The 18880-nt window shown below is 35.0% G+C and overlaps 1 protein-coding gene across 4 annotated transcripts in view; it reads left to right on the top strand.

Annotated features, from left to right (window-relative positions):
• Positions 1 to 18880, top strand: part of Btbd10 (BTB domain containing 10) — a 67341-nt gene that overhangs the window by 37133 nt on the left and 11328 nt on the right. For all 4 annotated transcript variants that reach the window (XM_042691341.1, XM_042691342.1, XM_042691343.1 and 1 more), the window contains 4 exons: positions 8976 to 9172; positions 11912 to 12197; positions 14569 to 14671; positions 16427 to 16547. In XM_042691341.1, the coding sequence (XP_042547275.1) occupies positions 8976 to 9172; positions 11912 to 12197; positions 14569 to 14671; positions 16427 to 16547 (707 nt within the window). The remainder of the gene's footprint in view (positions 1 to 8975; positions 9173 to 11911; positions 12198 to 14568; positions 14672 to 16426; positions 16548 to 18880) is intronic.

Genomic DNA, 18880 nt, shown 5'->3' on the forward strand with positions numbered 1-18880 from the left:
TTACCAATCTGAATGTCTTGAGATAATCAGTTTAAGAAGAAGAAAGGCTTCAGTTGATAATCCTTTAGCTATGTTGCTTTGGGCCTGGAGTGGCATAGTACTTCACAGAAGGAACAGGTAGTGGTTTAAATTTGCTCATTTCTTTCTAAGTTGTTGAATTTATTGGCATAAAATTGTTTATTATCTTTCATTATTTTTTAATATCTGTATACATTGTAGGATGCTTACCCCTTTTATTTAGTTGGTTGTGGAGCTTGAACTCAGGACCTAGGTGCTGTCCCTGAGCTTTTTTACTCAAGGCTAACACTCTACCACTTTGAGCCACAGTGCCACTTCCAGTTTTCTGGTGGTTAATTGAAGATGAGTCTCACAGACATTTCTGCCCAGGTTGGCTTTGAAACACAATCCTTAGATATCAGCCTCCTGAATAGGTAGGATTACAGGTGTGAGCCACTAGTGCCCACTTTCTATCATTTTTTTATATTGGTCAGGTTTATCTTTTTAGAATTTTTTTCATATGGTCTGCATAGTGGTTTATGGATTGTTTGATCTTTTAAAGAATGAGCTTTTGTTTTTATTGTTCATTTCTCTGTTACATTTAAAAATTATTATTGATTTTACTCATCTTTATTATTTTCTTCTATGGTTTGGGCCTCATTTTCTGTGTGTGTGTGTGTGTGTGTGTGTGTGTGTGTGTGTGTGTATGTGCGTGTGTGCATGCGTGTGTATACATGCCAGGCCTGGGGCTTAAACTAGGGCCTGGGTAGTCTCGAGTTTTTTTGCTCAAGAGTAGCTCTCTACCACTCTACCACTTGAACCATAGCTCCACTTCCAGTTTTTTGATGGATAATTGAAGATAAGAGTCTCACAGACCTTCTTGACTGGGTTGGCTTTAACCACAATCTTCAGATCTTATCCTCTTGAGTAGCTAGGAATACAGATGTAAGTCACCAGAGTCCAGCTTGATTTTTGTTTTCTTATAGTCGAGACTTAGGTCATTTAACTTAGATCTTTTTTTTCTTGCCAGTCCTGAGGCTGGAGCTCAGGGTCTAGGCACTGGTCCCTGAGCTTCTTTTGCTCAAGGCTAGCATTCTACCACTTGAGCCACAGTGCCACTTCTGGCTTTTCCTGTGTTTATGTGGTACTGAGGAATCAAACCCAGGGCTTCATTCATGCTAGGCAAGCACTCTACCGCTAAGCTACATTCCCAGCTCCTAAACATTCTTTTCTAACATTGGAATTTAATGCTTTAATTTGTAACATATCAACAGATTTTGATAATGTTGAGTAAAGTTTCTTTCAGTTAAAAAAATTAATTTCCCTTTAATTTCTTCGTTCCATTAGTTATTTAGATAGAAGTATTATTTAATTTCTACATATATGGAATTTTTCTCTATATATGGAATTTTCCATATATCTGTTATTTGAAATTTAATGTAATTTCCATTGTAATCACAGAAATACTTTATATGATTAAATGAGTTTTTTTTATCACCCAGAATATGTTTTGTTTTGGTAAACATTTTGCATATGAAAAGATTTGAATTTTGCTTTTGTTTGGTAAAGTTTTCTGCAAATGTCAGTTAGGTCAAGCCAGTTGCTAATATTATTAAAATCATACTAATTCATTTTTCTGTCTCCTTGTTCCATTGGGAGCTCAGAGATCGAGCAAATGCTTATCATGCACAAAGTCCTGGGTTCAATCTTTAGCACCTAAATAAAAAAACAAGTGAGCTGGGTGCCAGTGGCTCACAACTGTAATCCTAGCTACTCAGGAGGCTGAGATCTGAGGATTGCGGTTCAAAGCCAGCTGGGGCAAGAAAGTCCATCAGACTCTTATCTCCAATTAATTTACCACCAAAAAAAAAAAATCCGGAAGTGATGTTGTGGCTCAAAGTGATAGAGCACTCACCTTGAGCTGAAGAACTCGGGACAGCGTCCAGGCCCAGAGTTCAAGCCTCATGACTGACCAAAAAAAAAAAAAGAAAAAAAAAGCGAGATATCAAGTCACTGATTATACTTTTGAAATATAGTTAAAATTTTGTCAGACTCAGTTTGCATTACTGCATAATTGCGCCTGCAGAGCTCTGCAGTGGTAAAAATTCATTTGGATTGTTGCATATTCTTAATGAATTAGTTCCATTATGAAATACCGTGGTGTAATAGTCTTTGCTCTGAGTGCTGTTTTGCTTATAATATAACCACTTTCATGCTTTCTATGGACTCATTTCTTTCCTCAGCCTTTAATATCCAACCAACCTCACCCTCTCTGTGCCTTTATATTTAAAATTCTTTTTTTTGGTCATATATAGTTGAGTCTAGCTTTGATGTTCAATCAGAAGAACCTTTTATAGTTTAGATTAAATGGCTTTAGGTAATTTGTATATGATTGTTGACATAGCTGAATTTGTTATCTTGCTGTTTTCCTCTTTCCTTTTTCTTTTGTTGGTCTTGAACTCAGTGCCTGGGCACTGTCCCTGAGCTCTTTTGCTCAGCACTTTTCCACTTTGAGCCACAGCACCACTACTGATTTTCTGCTGGTTAACTGGAGATAAAAGTCTCACAGACTTTCTTGCCCAAGCTGGCTTTGAACCATGATCATCAGATCTCAGCCTCCTTGATAGCTAGGATTCTAGATAGGCATGAACTACCAGCACCTGTCCCTCTTGCTATTTTTCTATTTGTCCTTTTTTCACTCCCTGCTATTGTCTTCTTTTTTTTTTATAATAAAAGAATCTTTTTAGTGATTTCATCTTATTTTAATTGGCATAACTAAAATTCTTTGCTTTGTCTTATTTTAGTGGGTGTTTTAGCATTTACAGTATATATCTTCCATCATAGTTTGTCTTCAAGCTATGTCATGGTAGTAGAAAAACCTTATAAGGCTATACTTCCATTTCTTCACTCCTAGATGTATTCAGTTGTAGACATTTGTATGTTATAAGCCCTATATTATATTGCTTTAATTATTATTTAAACTATAGTTTATTAAGGAGATTAAAACAGGAAAAATCCATGTTGTTACTATTTCAAGTGTTCTTTATGTTTTTATATAGGTACATATTTTTTACCTGGCATTAATTTTTCTTCTGCCAGAAAGATTTCTTTGTAATTTTACTTACAGAACAGATCTGCTCATGATGAATTTTTTCTTTGAAAAATGTCTATATACTCCTTCCCCCTCTACCCCCTCACTGGGGCTGGGCTCTGCCCCTGAACTTCTTTTACACTCTACCACTTGAGCCACAGCCCCACTTCTGGCCTTTTTTGAATAGTCTATTGGAGATGAGAGTTTCATGGACTTTCTTGCCAGAGCTGGCTTTGAACCAGCTCTGAGATCCTCAGATCTCAGCCTCTTGAGTAGCTAGGATTACAGGTATGAACCACTAGTGCCCAGCTTCTCCTTTATTTTTGAAAGAGGGTTTTGTTCACTAACAAACCTAGAGTTTTGTTTAAAGTATATAGGGTTTGTTGTACATATTATATCTGTGGCTGTGTAATTTTCATCAAATTTGGAAAAAGCACAGCCATTGTTTTTCTTTTGTATCTTCCTTCTATGACCCACATACCATGTTCTGCTTATTTTTTTTTTTTGTTTCAATTTGACTGTTTTCTGTTACCTTCTTTCTGTATTGTATAATCTGCCATTAATTCCAGTCAGTATATTTTTCATCTATGATATTATTGTTTTTATCTCTGCTAGTTCATCTTTAATTCATCTTCTGTTTTTCTGTATAACTTTTGGAAGAATGCAGTTGTAATAATGTGTTGGGTGTTATATTTCTAATTCTGGCTTGATTTCAGTTGATTTCTTTCCCCCTTCCCCTTTCCCCCAATTATGATATGTGTTCCAGCTTCTTTGCATGAATGCTATTTCTTGTTTTTACATTTGATATTTCTTATTCTGATAAGTATTCCTGAGGTTTTGTTTTAGGATTCATTTGTTCAAACAATGTGGTCCTTTCTGGTCTTATTGTTAAAATTTGAATTATTTTCCGTATCAGAGATAAGACTTGTAATTTTTCCCTTTCATTGTCCTATATCATTTTAACCTGTGGAAACAGTTCCTGTTCACCAGCATGTATGAGGCTGGGCAGTGTGTGTTGACAGTAGTCATCTTAGTACTCCATGTGGCAGCTGAAGATCTGTGAGGTTTTCTGTCCACACTGCTCTCCCCTCTCCAAAACGTTCCTGAGAATTCTAGCTGCCTATTATCCCAACATCTCACCTCCATTATTTTTAAATTTTAGTCTCCTGGGTTCTTCCTGGGCTTCCTCTCTGTGTGTTTGCTCTGGAAACTGTCAAGATAATAAGTTGGGACAGTCACTAGTCTTAGTTCATTTGCTTTCTATCTTTCAGGGATATTTATTTTTATCTTTTGCCTGATATATGATGTCTTGCAAATAATTATTTTGTATATTCTGTCTGAATGTTTTTGGAGTTGTTTGTACAGAAGAGTAAATGCAATCCTTATTATTCTGTTTTGGTGGGAGTAGATATTGAGGCTAATTGCTCTCCCTTACTTGTCCTTAGTTCTTTTACATGCAGCCTAAACAGAGTTATCCCCTTTGAATCTGCTTACCCTTATTTTTCTCTGCTACCCATTCTGTTCTTTTTCCTCCTCTTTCTTTCCCTCTCTGACTTTCTCCTCCTTTCTCTTCTCCCTTTCCCCATCTTTTTCCCCTTCTCCTTGCTCTTCTCTCACCCTTGGGTACTAGAGAGTGAACCCAGAGCCTTACGTGGCAAGTTCTGTACTACTTAATTTATGCCCCAGCCCTTTAGATTATGTTTTGTCTTAGAAACAGGGTCTTGTATTAACTTTGCCTGGGCTGGCCTCACATGGAGATCCTCCTGTCTCTTCACTCTGAGTAGCTTGGATTGCAGGTCTGTGTCACCACACTCAGGTTTGTCCTCATTTTCTGTTGCACCTAATGTTTTTTTTTTTTTTTTTTTTTTAACCGTGGACTACTTTTCTGATCTAAAATTATTTAATTAAATAGAGGAGGAAATAATTAGTCTTACAATTTTTGGAGGCCTAATTCAGGATACATTCTATTTGCGTATGCAAAGAAAGATGGAAGTTGTCATTTGCATTAATTTAAAATCTAAGCAGTTTGGAAATACAGGGGCAATATTTCAGCAGAATGCTTAGCAGTGTATAATCTTTTGGCTACAAAAGGTATTTGGTGGAAATGCTGTTTCAATTAATTAGTCTGCTTGGCTCTTACTCAAACTGAACATTTAGCTTGCATTTGCCTTAGATATAGTTGTGTTTGTACATTGTCTGTTAAATTTTCAGACTCATATTTAGGAAATGTGCTTTCTTGTTGCTGAAACGACTAAAACTTAGAATAATTTGAAGAAGTGGTGCTGTGGCTCAGTGGTAGAGCACTAATCTTGAACAGGATAATTTGAAGAGTTATTCTATATATGATCCTTGTTTCTATTAGTAGGAATTCTGTTTTCTTTCCTACTTTAAAACAACCAGACATGTGTGCTCCTATTCTAAGGTTCTTAAACATAAATGCAGTACAACCTTTTGATTTGTTCTACTTAAGAAGATTCTATTCTAAGAATAGAATTGTCCTCTTTCTCCTCCTCTTTTACTGGAAAAGGATTAACAGTGGAATTTATTTTTTTCTTTAAATTTATGAGAGACAAATGACTGAGAAACACTGATAGACTGCCCGTATTTTCCTAGGAGTAACTTTCAAGATTACTGAAGGTCAGCTCTCTCTTCTTTCCTGGTAATCTATGTTATAACAAGGTGATGATTGATTTTCATAATGAAGCAGACTACTAAAATAATATAAAGCATTAAGGCTAATGAACCAACAGAAGAAATGACCCTGAGTCACTGATGATGAAATTAAAACCACTTTCTCAATCCCTAAAAAGCTTCAGTTTTAAACTGTGGTTTTGATAAAAGAGCACTATGTTAATGGGGGGTGGGGGAAGGACTGAAATGAATTGAAGCTTAAAGTTACACTATTATTAGCATCACTGCTAAATACTCAGTGACTGAGAAAACTATGTGACTGAGATAACTATTGTTATCCACTATAACTTAAATGACCATTTAAGGGTAGTTTTATTAAGCTTAGTACATTAATGGCCTGTTTACTTAATCCTAATAAAAACTTTAGCAAGTAAATAGATTCTACATATGAGAATACTATTTCTAGAATATTGAGTGACACTCAGAATGTCAATCAACTATAGTATTAAAGAACGATTTAATTTTTTAATAAGTTTTTTATTGTGAAAATACCATACAGAAGGGTTACAATTACATGAGCAAGGTAATGAGTACATTTCTTATCAAGCATTGTTGCCTCCTCCTTTGTTTTTCCCCTACCATCCCTGCCCTCCCATCTCCACAAGTGCCCCCCCTGCCCCCGCCAAAGTTGTAAAGTTCGTTTTTCGACATAGCAACAATTTAATTTTAAAACCATGATGTTCCTTCCATCTCTAAAGCTATGAACTATCATATATGCTAACATAGTAAATTTCCAAATTGCTTTGAATCTGGCTCTAATTATTGTTACCATCCATCAGTTTTCCTACCTGAATTGCATTTTCACTGTATAAAAACCTTACATGTTTTACCAGACTTGCTGCACTAGTGACTGTCTTCTTTGTTTGAGATCTTAAAGCATTTATTATGTATTTTTCATTCACTTAGTAGTTATGCATTTGAGATATATGTTTTAAGTTTAGAAGTTGGATGGCTCCTAAATTATTTAAATCTCTGGTTGTATATGTATTACTGCCACACTTAGATTGGTAACCTACAAAGATACCTTCCTGGTCTTTTGGGAGTAACATACCTTTGTGTCTATAGTATAACTGAATAATGTATGAGTGAATAATTAGCTAGATTTTTAGCAGTGAACATTCTTAGCTATTCACTTTTTTTTTTTTTTTTTTTTGGTCGTGGGGTCTGAACTCTGGGCTTGGGTGCTGTCCCTCAGCTCTTCAGCTCAAGGCTAGCATTCTACCACTTGAGCCATAGCACCACTTCTGGCTTTTTTCTGCTTAAGTGGTACTGAGGAATCAAACCCAGGGCCTCATCCATGCCAGGCAAGCACTCTACCGCTGAGCTACCTTCCCATCCCCAGTTAATTACTTCTTGTTTTTTTTTTTTTTTTTAATTGTAAAGATACTATACAGAGGGTTACAGTTGCATGAGTGAGGTAATGAGTACACTTCCTCTTGAACATTGTTACCCCCTCCATTGTTTTCCCCCTACCATCCCCTCCCTCCCTCCCTTCCCCGAGGTTCTTTTTTTTTTTTTTTTTTGATTGTGATTAAGTGATTACATAATTTCCAGAAATTCACAGTATTGTGGAATAATGATGCTCATTTAAAGTCACAAGTTCATTCTAACTTTCCTGGAGCAAATTGTCTATCACAGTCTGTAATATATAACGGTGTTCACATGTTATATACCATATATGTGATCAGCAGCATGGGGATATTTAGTAGTGGTTCAACCAGATGAGTGGGAGTTCTTTGTTTCTTATGTCCTGTTAGTTTTGTCATATCACCTAACATTTTGGATTTAGCATCCAGTTATCAGGGAGACCATGTACCGTTTGTCTCTTCGTTCTTGGCTAACCTCGCTCAACATGATTCCTTCTAGCTCCATCCATTTCCCTGCAAATGCCATTATTTTGTCATTTCTAATGGCTGCATAATATTCCATTGTGTATAGATACTACAATTTTTGGATCCATTCATCTGTGGTGGGGCATCTAGGTTGTTTCCATATCCTAGCTATTGTGAACAGTGCTGCAATAAACATGGAGGTGCACGTGTCCTTGTGTATTGGTTCCTGTTGTTCAGGGTAGATGCCTAGAAGTGGTATGACTGGGTCGTAAGGGAGGTCAATCTTTAGCTTTCTAAGGACCCTCCAGACTGCTTTTCAAAGTGGTTGTATAAGTGTACATTCCCACCAGCAGCGTAATAGGGTTCCTCTTTCTCCACATCCCCTCCAGCATTTGTCGTTGGCTGATTTGTGGATGTGGGACCCAGTTAATCACTTCTCATGGGCAAATTTACTTTATGTTTTGTGAAATTTCAAATTCTGTGACATTTTATCCAGGAAAAAATGTTTTTCAGACTTTTAAATTATAACATTTGAAAGAATTATCAAAGTGAGTTAAAGTTTGCATAAAGATACATTTTTTTCTACAGAGAAACCAGTTACTTTGCCATAGAGCTGTTTTTTTTCTCTTTCTACATTTTTTCCCTGCAAATAAATCAGAAGAACATCTAAGTAATATTTAAAATATCTGTTTGCCCTACTACCACTAACTTGGAAGTCAGCTGAACACCAGTAGCACACACTTATAATCTTAGCTATTCAATAGGAAGCTGAGAACTGAGGATCTTGGTTCAAAGTTAGCCTGGCAAACACATCTGAAATACTTACCTCTCCAGTTAATCAACAAAAAGCCAGAAGTGGAGATACAGCTTAAGTGGTAGATCATTAGGCAGGAGCAGAAAAAAACAAGAATAGTGTGGACCTGATCAAGTCTCCCCATACCAGTACTGAAAAAAAAAGGCAACTTTTGACTGCCTGCCATCCGTGCATGCCTTTGATCCCATCCTGGTTTGAGGGTGAGGACTGAGGCTGAAGTATCAAAGGTTGAGACCACCCTGGGTTTGTATACATAGCAAGATCCTATCACAATATAACAAACTAACGAAACAAAAAAGTCAGTTAACTTTTTTGGGTTTTAATTTTCTCCTCCATCAAAAAAAAAAAAAAGCTCAATCATTATTGTCTTTTGTAGGTACATTATTCCAGAATTTGCTAAATCATTAGGTTTGAGGTAGATTAGATTTCAGAATTGGGAAGTAGCATTTGAATTTTGTACTTAACACATTATATTAATCATTTTTCTTAAAAGTTCTTTGTGATTTTACTTTTATGCCTTTATGGTTAATTTTCTTTTCTTACTTATCAGTACTCCCTCACGTGTTGCTAAAGGAGGAATCGACCACACCAAGATGAGTCTACATGGTGCTAGTGGGGGACATGAGAGATCAAGAGATAGACGAAGGTCAAGTGACAGATCACGAGATTCATCTCATGAAAGAACAGAGTCTCAGCTCACTCCTTGTATTAGAAATGTTACTTCTCCAACCCGACAGCACCATGTTGGTATGTACAGTTGGCTAACTTTACCAGCTCTTGAAAATACGCATTTCCTGTTACAATGTGACAGTTTTTCTTAATCCTTCAGAGTAAAATTTGATTCTTCCTCATTTAGTTCTTTGTATTTTAACTGAACTTGATTCTTGCTGTGGAAAAAAAAAAACCACACAGCTTATTGAATACAACTTAAAAGTGTTTAATTTTTTTGTGGGTGCCAATCCTTAAGCTTGAAGTTAGGGCCGTGATGTTGTTCTTGAGCTTTTTTGCTAGTAGCTAGCACTCTGCCATTTGAGCCACAGCTCCACTTTCAAGTGTTTTGGGTATTTTATTGGAGATAAGAGTCTTATGGATTTTCCTGCCCACATTAGCATCAAACTGCAATCTGCAGATCTCAGCACCCAGTAGCTAGGAATATAGGTGTATATATAAATATATATGTATATATAGTTTTATTATAAGATAGTTTATAGTAAGTTATTAAAATTCTTATTAATGCTTACAAAGTGAAAGAATACCGCTATAGAATAAATTACTGATTCTCATTTTGCCACTGTTTCAGATTTTATAATAAAATAGAAGAGAGTGAAGTGTTTTATTTTCTTAACAAGTAGCATAGGTCTTTTCTTTCCTCCCTACTCTATGCTGTAAACGAACATTATTACCCCAGTTGAACACATTGTGTGACTGTAAAGCATGAGTGAAGCAGATGTTTCTAAGCAGTATGAGTTTGCTGATTGTCATTTTCCCGTAGGGAAGGCACAAATTAAATACTTTGATGTAGGTCCTAGGGATATAGTTTTAGTAGTAGAGTAAGTGCTTAACATATGAAACATTCAGATGGGCTCAATCCCTGGCACCTGAAAAGTAAAAAAGATAAAAATTAATTTGGGCCAGGTGTATAGCTCAGTAGCTGAACACCAGCTTACCATGTTCAAGTCTTTTATTCCCTAGAACATACAAAAAAATAACTATATGAGATAGTTTCTGGTAGTTTGTAAATCAAAATCTTTACTATTAGGACATAATTATGTAAATTGATTTATTGGACAATATGTAAATAGATTATTTTAAGAAAGACTAATATTTATAAGCCAGAAATTAACAGAAATATAAATAAGAATTGACATTATATACAGTTAAGTGTCTTGAAAGCAGGATAGGGGAATATAAGACATTATTTTATTAGCTTAGCAAATTTACTTTGGGGATGCTACTAGCCATTGTGGGAGCAGGTGATAGAAAGGAGGTGTCAGAGTAGCTCTGTATGATATACAGCAAACCTAATTATATAATCAGTAATGTTGTACAGAGTGTTCTAAGTAGCCTGAGTCATGAAGGAATTTGGCAAAGCTGATGAAATTGATGAGACAGATGTACATTTTTAGGTCACCTTTAAAGTTTAGTAATCTAGCCTCTACATAAAAATGTATCACGAAATCTTGGTTTCCAAATTTCAATAATGATTTTTGCCTATAGAAGTTATACATGATAATTCCAGAGCTTATAAAATTTGTAGAATCATTTTATTTAACAACAAAGAATAAGAATAGAGCATATAAGCAGTTATTACTAAAACTACTTTGTATGGTAGATATTGAAATCATCATGTCTTGAAGTAAGTAATTATTCTTCTGTTAGGATCTCCCTATTGTGAGGTAAATTGTTGATTTTATTTTTTTTTTTTTTTTTATTTTTTTGGTCGGTCATGAGGCTTGAACTCTGGGCCTGGGTGCTGTCCCTCAGCTCTTCAGCTCAAGGCTAGTGCTCTACCACTTGAGCCACAGCGCCACTTCCAGCTTTTTTTGCTTATGTGGTGCTGAGGAATTGAACCCAGGGCCTCATGCATGCAAGGCAAGCACTCTACCACTGAGCCAACTTCCCAGCCCAAATTGTTGATTTTAGAGTGTCCTTATTAACATAGTGACTGTAGAGTTTATACTTTATGTTTCAGAGAAGTGTTAGTCTTTTTAGTAGTTAGGATAGTTTAAGTTGCTGTTTTTATTTATTGTGATGGTCCATACTTACAATAGTAGCACTTAGAGGATGAGACATTAAGATCTTGAGTTCAAGGCCAGCCTGGAATCTGTCTCAAAAATAAAAAAAAATAAAAAATTGATAGTTTCATTAATCTTCTGTAAACTTTCACTGAATACACATTTGACTTGTGAGAATATTTTATTCCTTTGGTTTCTGTGTATTTTTCAGGAGAAAAACAATATAAAAATTCACTTGAAGTTTGATATTAGTAGAAGTCAATATTAGCTATCTATTTCTTTAAATTAGTCTATGAATAAGTCTCACACTGGTGACTCACACCTGTAATCCTGGCTATTCAGGAGGCTGAGATCTGAGGACAGCAGTTTGAAGCCTGTCCAGGCAGAAAAGTCTGTGAGAATCTTATCTCCAATTATGAGCCAAAAAAAATCTGAAGTGGACCTGTGGCTTAAGTGGTAGAATGCTAGCCTTGAGCAAAAAGTGCACAGGGACACACCCAGGCCCTGAGGTCAAGCCCCCCAGTATTGGTACACACAAAAAATGTCTGAAAATAAGATTTTATAAAGAATATTTTGATGTTTTAGATTATACTGCTGGAAAATAAACTGCTTATTGGCTTTTTTGAAATAATAAAGCAGATGTGCTGTTTTATTTAAAACAATTTTTCTAATTTAAACATTTTTAAACATGAATAGTTCTTGAATTTTTTAAAAGAAAATTTGTATAACTTTGTTTATATTTTTGTTCCAGAGCGAGAAAAAGATCATAGTTCTTCTCGTCCAAGTAGTCCTCGCCCTCAAAAAGCCTCCCCAAATGGTTCCATGAGCAGTGCTGGGAACAGCAGCAGAAACAGCAGTCAATCAAGTTCAGATGGCAGCTGCAAGACATCTGCAGAGATGGTATTTGTGTATGAAAATGCAAAAGAAGGAGCCCGGAGTATAAGAACATCAGAACGTGTGACATTAATAGTGGATAACACTAGATTTGTTGTAGATCCATCCATTTTCACTGCACAACCTAATACAATGTTGGGCAGGTTGGTATTGCTGCTTTTCTTTTATGAACTAGAAGGTTCTTTTGAAACCACTGCTTTATTTATTTTTTCCAATTTATGTTTTGTAGTAGTTCTCTGTTGAAATATAGTATAGTGTTCCACTCTTTTTTCATGGATGAAAAACTGTTTTGGAGATTAAATTACTAGTTCAAGTTAATACAGCTAGAATATGGCAGAGATAAAGTTTGAACTTTATTTTGTTTCTAATGTTCTTTGCAGTAACTGTAGGAATCGGCAAATATCAGGATACTAAAGGATCTCTACAGATTGAGACCATAGATTGAATCTAGTGTATTTCTTGAATGTTCCCAAATTCAGCTACCAGGCACAGATAGAAGCAGCATTGTTTAAAGAAAAAGAATTTTTCTCCTGTGAAATCAACATGAGTTGTCAGTTTGATGTAGATATTCTGAAAGAGAAAAAGAAGAGTGACTTTAATATGTACACTTAAGATAAAAGAAAGGAATTAATAGTTCTGATTTGTGTTGGTACAGAGTAATAGATTAAAGTTTGTAGTTATGCAAACACAAGCTAAGAAGCACACAGATAATATAATATAGACTTGATTTTCAACATGTCCAAAATGAAGATCAGATAGTTCTTAAATCAATATTGTTCTCTGCAATTAAAGTAGTTACATAAATGTAACAGAAGTTTTACATAAGGCAAAAACTTAGGATATTTTTTTCTAGTTTGCTTGCATGATGACTATGTGAGTGTGTATGTGAGTGCATAACCGTGTAGTGTGTGTATATATGATTTGTTAGTATGTTGGAATATACAGTAAATGCTGAGATTGTGATTTTATACATTTGAGGAGCTAATAAAATTTTCTTTTAACATAGACACTTGACTTTACCTCTGAAAATGTATTTTTTTTACTATAATGAGGGGGGGGATTATTGATGGAAGCTATTAGAAAGATGATATTGTTAATTTATTTTTACATAAAATTCAAAGCAATAAAAAGTGATTTGAAATTTGCATCTGCTGTTTTTAAATTTTTTTTAAAGCATTGATATGGTCTGAAAAGAGTAGCTTTTGCTTTTTTTAGAAAGTTCAAGTATTTGAGAAAAATTGCATGACATTTGATTCTTGAAAGACTATCTTCTCTTATTAAAATCAGTGAAAGCTTTCTTTTATGTTTGTTGACTAAAGAGTAATCTTTGGGGATGAAAATTAATATTCATTGGAAAACAGTGGCATTCTTTTGGAAACTTTGAAATAAAAAAAGCTTTGTCCTTCATGGATTTCTGTTACAACAAAAGATGAAACCATTGAATTAGGAAACTATTGAAGAAAATACTTCGGACAACTGGACTTATTTTCCATATCACTGAATTCAGACCATGATTTTTAATTTTTCTTGAGTACTGCATCAGGCTTTTCAATTTCAAAGAACCTATTTTGTAAATTATCTCTTTTCTAAATAATACTGTAAAAGAGTCAACAGTGTTACTTGAAAAATCATAAGTGCACTTACCTTTTTCTTATATAAAAGTATTAAGAGCTTTCTACTCAATTCAACTTTCCATTCACTTCTTCATCCTTGTTGGATAGAAGATCTGACATTTGATTGTGGCTTTTTCAATTCCATGATGCAAATTTATCATTTTGAGTAGTTTGTGAAACATAAAGAAGGCTAACTTGCCTGTCTCATCTTTTTTTCAGTTTACCTTGCTATATGTGCTATTACAGCAATAACTTTGTGATGAAAACAGCAGTTTAAGGAAAAGGCAGATAACATGGTTCTCCCCCTCCCCCTCCCTTCCTCTCTCTGGAATAGAAATAACCCTTTACTCTTGAATGTTTTATTTATGTTTCTCCTGAGAAGAAGGAATTGGACATTTTTTTTAACTTCTAAGTATTTTCATTTAATTTTATCATTACTTACAGAAAATCTATACTGCTGTTCCTATCAAAAAATTTTAATTTTCTGTCTTTTTTTTTTTTTTCTCCTTTTTTTTGGTCCATTGTGGAGCTTGAACTCAAGGTTGGGCACTGTCCCTGAGCTCTTTTGCTCAAGACTTATACTTTACCACTTTTACAACTTCACTTCCAGTTTTTGAGTAGTTAATTGGAGATAAGAGTCTCACAGAGACTTTTCTGCCCCAGCTGCTTTGATCCTCAGATCTCAGCCTCCTGAGTAGCTAGAGTACTGGTGGCATGAGCCAACAGTACCCAATTTAATGCTCTTTGATTTGTAATGTTTATTAGGTTAAATTTCTGATAAGGACTCTGGAATTAAGTTAATGATATTCTTTTGTGTTTAATTCCTTTTCATTTTTGTGCATCAAACTGATTTTCCCTATTGAAATATTATGTAATGCTTCTTAATTATTTGCTGCTATAGGATGTTTGGGTCTGGCCGAGAACATAACTTCACACGTCCCAATGAGAAGGGAGAGTATGAAGTGGCTGAGGGAATTGGTTCCACAGTGTTTCGAGCTATCCTGGTAAGTATGATTTGTTTTTGTTTTTGTTTTGTTTGTGTGTGCAGGCCTGTACATCCTGGAGCTTGAACTGGGGCCTGGATGCTGCTTCTGAGCCCTTTAGTCTCAAGGCTACTGCTTTACCTCCACTTGAGTTGCAGCTCTACTTGTGACTTTTTAAAATTTTTTAAATTTTTTTTAATTTTTGTTTTGGGTCCGGTTGTGGGGCCTGAACTCTGGGCCTGGGCGCTGTCCCTCAGCTCTTCAGCTCAAGGCTAGAACTCTACCACTTGAGCCACAGCGCCACTTCCGGCTTTTTTCTTTTTGCTTATGTGGAGCTGAGGAATCGAACCCAGGGCCTCATGCATGCAAAGCAAGCGCTCTACCACTGAGCCACCTTCCCAGCCCATACTTGTGACTTTTTGTGGTTAATTGGAGATAAAAGCCTCACAGACTTTTCCTGCCCGGGCTGGTTTCAAACTGCCATCCTCAGTTCTCAGCCTCCTGAGAAGCTAGGATTACAAGCATGAGCCCCATTGATTTATTATTGTAACTCTCTCCTTGGTGCAGGTATTAAATTGGAAGCAAAGCTCTATTTTACTATCTCTCTGAAGATAGGCAAGATAATTTTGTTTTAAATACCTTTTAATTCATGTTTTTTGACGATATAAAGATAATAGGTTGTGAGTAAATGAGTTTATGACCTTGGGAAGGTAAGATAGGAAAATTGATCTCTTAGGTGGGCATAAGCAGGTCTTTCAAGTATTTAGTAATAGCATTTTCTGGAGTCATATTATTATTATTTCTCCCTAATTTTTAAAATATGGTAAGTCATTCATTCTTTTTGTTGTTGTTGTTGGTCATGGGGCTTGAACTCTGGGTCTGGGTGCTGTCCCTCAGCTCTTCAGCTCAAGGCTGGCACTCTACCTCTTGAGCCACAGTGCCACTTCCAGTTTTCTGAGTGGTTTATTGGAGATAAAAGTCTCAAGGACTTTCATGCCTGGGCTGGCTTTTTACCATGATCCTCAGATCTCAGCCTCCTGGGTAGCTAGGATTACAGGCATGAACCACCGGCTCCTGGCTCATTCTTGCTTCTTGAGAATGAATGTGGCTTCTTGAATCATAATAACTTTATTGACCCAAACCAACAATATGGAAACATTTGAAAACATTCAAAACCCACCTCCTTGATTTTTTTGTCCTTCTTTTAACATCTTTAATTTGGGATGAGGGTAGAATTTAAACTTTTATTTTAAAGAATATTTTAATAAATATTACGAATCCCTGCTTATAATTTCAGTTTAGTGAAATTATACTGAATCTCACTGAACCTGAATTACCCTTACAGATATTATAAAAAAAAGATACTCAAGCTGGGCACCAGTGACTCATGCCTGTAATCCTAGCTACTCAGGAGGCTGAGCTCTGAAGATTGTGGTTCAAAGCTAGCCCAGGCAGGAAACTCCTAGTTAGTTGCCAGAAAACTGGAAGTAGTGCTGTGGCTCAAGCGGTAGAACACTCGCTTTGAGCTGAAGAGCTCAGGGACAGCTCCCAGGGCCAGAGTTCAAGCTCCATGACCGGCCAACAGAAAAAAAAAAAAAAGATATTTAATGAACTTTGAAGTTCCAATTTCAGAAATTGGACATTTGAGAACCTCTATTATTACTATTGTTGTTGTTGTTGTTGTTGAAAATGCTATTTAACTTAACTTTAGCAATAAGTTTTAGCTACCTTTTACTCCAGGTGTTTTATACCCTTTTGTCACTTTTTTTTTTCCAGGATTACTATAAGACAGGAATTATCCGTTGTCCTGATGGCATATCTATTCCTGAACTGAGAGAAGCATGCGATTATCTTTGTATTTCTTTTGAATATAGTACTATTAAATGTAGAGATCTCAGTAAGTATGATGTTTTATGTGTGAGTGATTTGTAGAGTTATAATAGATTATAAAGCAAAGACTGAAAGTTTATTATTTATTCAGGCTTCAAATATTGGTTTAATTTAATTGTAAAACACTTTGGTGTTACAAAGATTATTTCTGGAAGTATTCAGAGTTCTATATAGTCTCTGTATAATTGTCCAAAAAATTTTCAACTTTATTTTTATGAACCTTCTTAAATTTCCTTGATATTTTGCTTTTTTTTTTTTTTTTTGTCCAAGCCTGGGACTTGGATTTGATATCTGATTCTTGCTTTCACTCATTGGTTGATGCTCTATGACCTGAGTCATGCCTTCAAACCCATATTTTGCTTTTTGTCATTGTCTCTTAGATTGAAGTCTTGGCTTTGGTTAAATGTGATCTGATTAATTTCTCAGATCACATTATCTAAAATTTTGCAATATGTTATATTATGAAATGAGATAATATCCAGAGAACTTTGGAAGATACAAATAATTATCATATGGTACTTTTCATTAGAGATCATAAACTGTATTAAGGTGGCTTTATCTGAGAATTTTAAATACTGTCTTAGAGCAGGGTCTGGCACTTTAGAATCTTGATCCTGATTGATGATACCTGCTATTGTGTTGTACCTCAGAAATAGAAGCAATTCTTTACAGAACCAGCAGATATTATCACATGTTGACTTGATATTAAATGGGTAGTGAAGTTCAGAGAAAGATAAGGGCAGAGGGATTGGAGAATAGTTCAGAAAAGACAGTAAAGAATGAACAGGAAAGGTTTAGAAAGAATTGACCAGGTTATTCTAAGAGCTCAGATTCATTATAAGATCTCTGTACATATGTTTTATAGCCTTATGCTAGCCCTGTCCCTATGGTTGTTACCTTTACTTCATTACCTAAGCTCAACCTTAAGTTGGCAACATGGTATCATACTTTCCCAAATAAGTTTCTAAGTAAGTTTTTAAGGCACTGGGTATAAACATAGATATAACCAGCCCTTTTCTTTTTCAGTTACTAGCTGAGTCCTTGAAAATTAGTAACATTATTAAAGTCTGTCCCAAAGTGTACTATGCTATTTTTGTCAAACATTTTTTTCAAGTCTCCATAAAAATACTGATAGGTAGGGCAAAGAAGTAGGTCTACCTCTGAATCATTTCTCTATATTGTTATATTTAAAAATTTAAATGAAGTCAAATAGCCAAGCAACTGGAGAATACAATTATAAATTTGAAAAAAGTTGCTGTTTTTATCTAAAAAATGGTTCTAGTAGAAAACTTGAGAATTTATTTTTTGTGTGTATGGTGCTGGGGTTTGAATACAAGGCCTCACAGTTGCTTGACAAGTGTTCTACCTTCACTTGAACCGCACCTCTAGCCCTTATCAGATCATTTGAATTAAACTTTATGTAACTAGATGCTAAAGTTTGGTGACTTTCATATTAAAAACTACTAGAATTTATTACCACACCTCCAGCCCTTATTAGATCATTTGACTTAAACTTTATGTCACTAGATGCTGAAGTTTGGTGACTTTCATATTAAAAACTAGTAGAATTTATTACAAATGATAAGCATTTTAGTTCTATCCCTTGGACAGAGTTTATTTTCTCTATTAAATACCAAATTTTTTGAAATTAAAAATAAGCATCTTCATATAAAGTATATGTAATATGATTTTCCTAGACTTTTAGCTCTTAAATTATAATTGTTATTTGATTAATATGGTCACTAAAAGTTTAGAAATTCTCAAAGATGTTATTAAGAAAAAAACTACCTTGCTCATGTAACTAACCTTCTGTACAGTATCTTTACACACACACAAATACATATATATATATATATATATGTATATATATATATATATATATTTATGGAAATCTGCAGAGGGGATCCCAGGAAATAACAGAAATTCTGCTTCAAAATGTAATATATATATATATATATATATATATATATATTCACAAATATTTAAATACAAAAGCATTACATTACTGTCTCCAATATTCACAATGTTTCTCTTTCTTAATACACTTCAGTACTTGGCAAATATTCTCCAACCTGTTATATGTTATTTTCCTATAATGAAATCTAACTCAAAAGTTTACTTTGTTCTACATAAAGATTTGGGAATTGAAAAAAAAAGAAAAAACTACATAGAATTAGAAGAAACTAGAAATGTTCTTGTACAAATATAAAAAATACTTTGGGTATAGACTTGAGTCTATACATTTTTTTCCTGCAGATATGTGTCTTTTGACTGGCCTGCCCACCTGCCTGCCTGCCTGCCTGCCTGCCTCTCTGCATCCTTCCTTCCTTCCTTCCTTCC

Source organism: Dipodomys spectabilis, unplaced genomic scaffold (assembly GCF_019054845.1).
Source record: "Dipodomys spectabilis isolate Male_0828 unplaced genomic scaffold, ASM1905484v1 ptg000145l, whole genome shotgun sequence".
NCBI classification, from domain to species: domain Eukaryota; kingdom Metazoa; phylum Chordata; class Mammalia; order Rodentia; family Heteromyidae; genus Dipodomys; species Dipodomys spectabilis.